Source organism: Camellia sinensis, chromosome 9, assembly GCF_055761805.1.
Source record: "Camellia sinensis isolate YWXY chromosome 9, ASM5576180v1, whole genome shotgun sequence".
Classification (NCBI taxonomy): domain Eukaryota; kingdom Viridiplantae; phylum Streptophyta; class Magnoliopsida; order Ericales; family Theaceae; genus Camellia; species Camellia sinensis.
Window position 1 is genome coordinate 14,992,557 of NC_138969.1, and position 4,281 is coordinate 14,996,837.

Sequence of the window (4,281 nt, forward strand, 5' to 3'; positions counted from 1 at the left end):
CAGAACCTCTTGCAAAAATCCGAGATGTGGACGTCAAGAATTTCATATGGAGAAACATCATCACCAGATTTGGGATTCCCAAAGCAATAGTTGCCGACAACGGAACACAGTTTGACAGCAAGCTCATCAAGAACTTTTGTGCAAAATTCAAGATCAAGAACTATTTCTCAACACCAAGTTTTCCTCAAAGCAATGGGCAAGCAGAGGCATCCAATAAAGTAATCCTGGACGGAATAAAGAAGAGGCTGCAGGCAGCAAAAGGAAAGTGGGTAGACGAGTTGCCCAACGTACTTTGGGCATATCGGACTACGCCGAGAAGATCAACAGGAGAATCCCCCTTTGCCATGGCTTATGGCACAGAAGCAGTCATCCCATTGGAAATCGGCATCCCAGGGATCAGAACCCAGGAAGTAGAAAACGGCACCAATGACATACTCTTAGCCCGAGATCTGGATTTGTTGGAAGAACGAAGAGAGAAAGCTGCAATTCAACTTGCAGTATACCAGCAATAGCTTGCCAGAACTTACAACAAGAAGGTTAATCCAAGAGATTTTCAAGTCGGCGACCTAGTACTAAGGAAAGTCGTCGGGAACAAGAAGGATCCCAGGGAAGGCAAGCTTGGCCCAAACTGGGAAGGACCCTACAGAATTACTTTAGTATTAGGCAATGGAACTTATCGGCTTGAGGATAATGAGGGCAAAGCACTACCCAGACCTTGGAATACTTGTAATTTGAAATATTTCTATCATTAAGATGTGCATCATTTTTTGACCGACGTCATCAATAAAGTCTCTTCAGAATTCTTTCAACACATATGATTGATAAAGTTATGCACTGTTGTTTATTGAAAACGTAATTAATGTGAACCCAAGTCAAACTCAAGTTCACATTGGGGCAAAGAATAAACCGAGATTATTCCTTAATTCACTTGTTGAAATTTGTAGCGATTTACAAGTTGAAGTTAAGCCGAGATTATTCCTTAATTCACTTGTTGAAATTTGTAGCAATTTACAAGTTGGAATTAAGCTGATTCCTTATCTTCACTTGTTGAAATTTGTAGCAATTTACAAGTTGAAGTTAAGCCGAGATTATTCCTTAATTCACTTGTTAAAATTTGTAGCAATTTACAAGTTGGAATTAAGCTGATTCCTTATCTTCACTTGTTGAAATTTGTAGCAATTTACAAGTTGAAGTTAAGCCGAGATTATTCCTTAATTCACTTGTTGAAATTTGTAGCAATTTACAAGTTGGAATTAAGCTGATTCCTTACCTTCACTTGTTGAAATTTGTAGCAATTTACAAGTTGAAGTTAAGCCGAGATTATTCCTTAATTCACTTGTTGAAATTTGTAGCAATTTACAAGTTGGAATTAAGCTGATTCCTTATCTTCACTTGTTGAAATTTGTAGCAATTTACAAGTTGAAGTTAAGCCGAGATTATTCCTTAATTCATTTATTGAAATTTGTAGCAATTTACAAGTTGGAATTAAGCTGATTCCTTACCTTCACTTGTTGAAATTTGTAGCAATTTACAAGTTGAAGTTAAGCCGAGATTATTCCTTAATTCACTTGTTGAAATTTGTAGCAATTTACAAGTTGGAATTAAGCTGATTCCTTATCTTCACTTGTTGAAATTTGTAGCAATTTACAAGTTGAAGTTAAGCCGAGGTTATTGCTTAAGTTCTCATAGCAATATGTGGGTTGCTTAACCCTAAGGAAAACACTTAACACTTGTTGAAATTTGTAGCAATTTACAAGTTTATGTTAAGCCGATATATGATCACCCGCTGAGGTATACAGAAATTTACAGGTTGAAATAAAGGCTAAGTATATTGTTTACTACTTGTTGAAATTTGTAGCAATTTACAAGTAGGATAGATCGAGATTACTGTTTGAAACTTACTTGAGAAGAAACTTGCAAAGTTTACATTCAGAAATATATGTTTTATACTTGTTAAATTTTATGAAAAAGTTTGCAGGTCAGTATCTTGCCGAAGTAAAAGTTTTGTAGTTATACCCGAGGTATGAAACCCCGAAAAGATTGCACAAAGGAAGCAACATGAAGAAGCATGCAAAATTTTTTTTCTAAGTACAAGACTATGTAGAAGCAGTCAACAGAACATCACAAGATTAAAACATCCAAAGGAAGAACAGTTGCAGTTACATATTGAAAAAGCCACATCGGCCATAAGAAGGAGTTTTGCATTATCCAGAAATTAAAAGAGTACAAAATGCAAAAAACAGAAAAAGAAGGAAAAAGGTACAAAAGACATTTTTTCAAGATTCTTCAGTATTAGCCGTTGCTAGGACTGGGACCTCGGACGATTCTGGTGGAACCTCCTCGGCAACCCTTTCTGCTTCAATCTCAGCATCAATCTCAGCCAGCGTATTATCCACATTTCTTTCGGCCAAAAGAAGGTCGGATGATAGTTGTCCGATGGCAATCTCCTTAGGTGCCTCCCCAACCTCATCACCCTCCTCATCCAGGGTTAGATCCATAACTTGCTCAGCAGGAGGAAGGGACTTGGCTTCAACAGCATCCTTGGGTCTCCTCACCAAGGCTTCATCTTCATTTTTTTCTCCATCCTCATCCTCGACATCGGCCTCAGTCTCTGATTCGTTTTCAGCCTGACTTGGAGGAGGAAATGGTAAGGGGATGGCACCAGCATTCCGAAGGGGCGAGTCAACAGGGAGATCAAGCTTCTTTATCAGGGACATCCAACCAAGGAAAAATCCCCTGTTGCATGCCTGCCTGACTTGAAGCTTATAATCTTCTGCGACGTCGGCCATACCTTGGGCATAGGCCTTTTCATCGGCCTCTTTGACTTCGGCCTCCTTGGTGGCCAGAGCTTGCTGGAGTTCTTTCTCCGCTTGGGCCCTCTTAGCCTCGGCCTCTCTTTTCTCAGCTTCAGCAACTTTTTTAACGGCCTCAGCGGATTCGGCCTTCTCCAGAGCTAAAGTTTGGGCTTTAGTGGCAGCCTCGGCCTGATCCTCCAGTTTTTTCATTTTTGATTCAAGAGACTTTATCTCCCTCTTCAGAGAGGACGCCTCCCTCTTCATATCAACCAATCTTTGACGATTTTCAAAGGATTGCATTGAAAATGAATGGGCGTGTTGGATAGCCTGAAAGAAAACAGAAGTGTCAGAAAATTTTCTCAGTAAGAAACAGAAGGAAAAAACACAAATGCAAACAAAAATGCTTACCTGAACAGAATGTTGGAGCATGAGAGCATAATTCTCATACTCACTAAGCTTAGCATTTCGCTCCAAATCATTTGGAAGCAGAAGAGCAGTGCTGAGGGCGATACCAACGTTAATATCGTCAGCACTTTCACTGGCCATGATAGGCCTATCCTCCAGAGTTAGTTCAGGAGCCCATGGAACATCGGGCTTCTTTGACGCCGAGGTCGTCGCAGATGATGACCTTGGCCTCTTTGATTGTGTAGACCCTGAGGGTTGGCCCTCAGCTGACCTCTTGGTGGAAACAGATGTTGATTTTCTGCTTTCTGCCAGCTTCGAAATAGGCAAAGCATCCTCAGCTTCGGCATCTGTAGCCTTGGCCTTGGGCTGAGCCTTTTTAACTCTCTTTGGCTTTGGTGGGAGCATTGATTGCGATGGCGCAGCTTCGGCGTCAGTTGGAAGGTCGGCGAGAAGGTCTTGAACGACAGGCCTTGGACGAACCATCTCGGCAGTCTTTACAAGCCTTCGTCGACGTTTACGTTCTGGAATTGGTATTAAGTAGGGGGCTGAAGTTAATGGAAGATCGGCTGGGTCAGATGTGGACTCTTGATCTGTTCGGGATGTAGAAGCAGTTAAAGTTGTAGCCGTGGGTGGAGAAAGGCTCTTCTTCCTTTTTCTTGGGACGTCGGGTAAAGTGGATTTATATGTAGGGATGAAGTTTAGTAACAGTGGGGCTTTTCGTTTATGGATTGGAAGGTTAAGGAGTGTTTTCAGATCTGTTCCTGGGAAGAAGGATTGACGAAAATTTTTCGGTGGCTGATGAAGATCTACAGGACAAAGAAACAGACGTCAGAAACAAAAAGTATTAAAGACTTAAATAAAAACAACTAAGTGTTGACTCAGGGCTCTTACTCTTGCCCTCTGTAATTGTTCGAGGAAGAGGGTCGAGGTGGACATCTTCATCTGGGCCAAATTCCCAATTTCCAGAAGCAATGACAAAATCATCTCCAGCCCCCTTGTTGGAGTCTGGGAGGTCGGCTACAATTTTGTACTGGGTAGATCTCGGCTTAAGGTAATAGACAAAACCCCTATCCTTCAGGTC

General features: G+C 41.3%; 1 protein-coding gene across 1 annotated transcript; it reads right to left on the reverse strand.

The window, feature by feature from the left end:
* Positions 1–2,276: 2,276 nt before the first annotated feature.
* LOC114296929 (uncharacterized) lies at positions 2,277–4,034 on the reverse strand. Its single transcript, XM_082888797.1, has 2 exons — positions 3,204–4,034; positions 2,277–3,122 (listed from the first exon to the last, which is right to left on the reverse strand). The coding sequence occupies exons 1-2, from the start codon at positions 3,681–3,683 to the stop codon at positions 2,277–2,279; spliced, it is 1,326 nt and encodes a 441-aa protein (XP_082744923.1). The 5' UTR covers positions 3,684–4,034.
* Between the last annotated feature and the right edge of the window lie 247 nt (positions 4,035–4,281).

Excerpts from the sequence above, each read along its gene's own strand:
- LOC114296929 (XM_082888797.1), bottom strand. The coding sequence starts at position 3,683 with ATGGTTCGTCCAAGGCCTGTCGTTCAAGACCTTCTCGCCGACCTTCCA. Across the intron at positions 3,123-3,203 it reads TGCTCCAACATTCTGTTCAG|GCTATCCAACACGCCCATTC; the intron begins GTAAGCATTTTT and ends GTTTTCTTTCAG.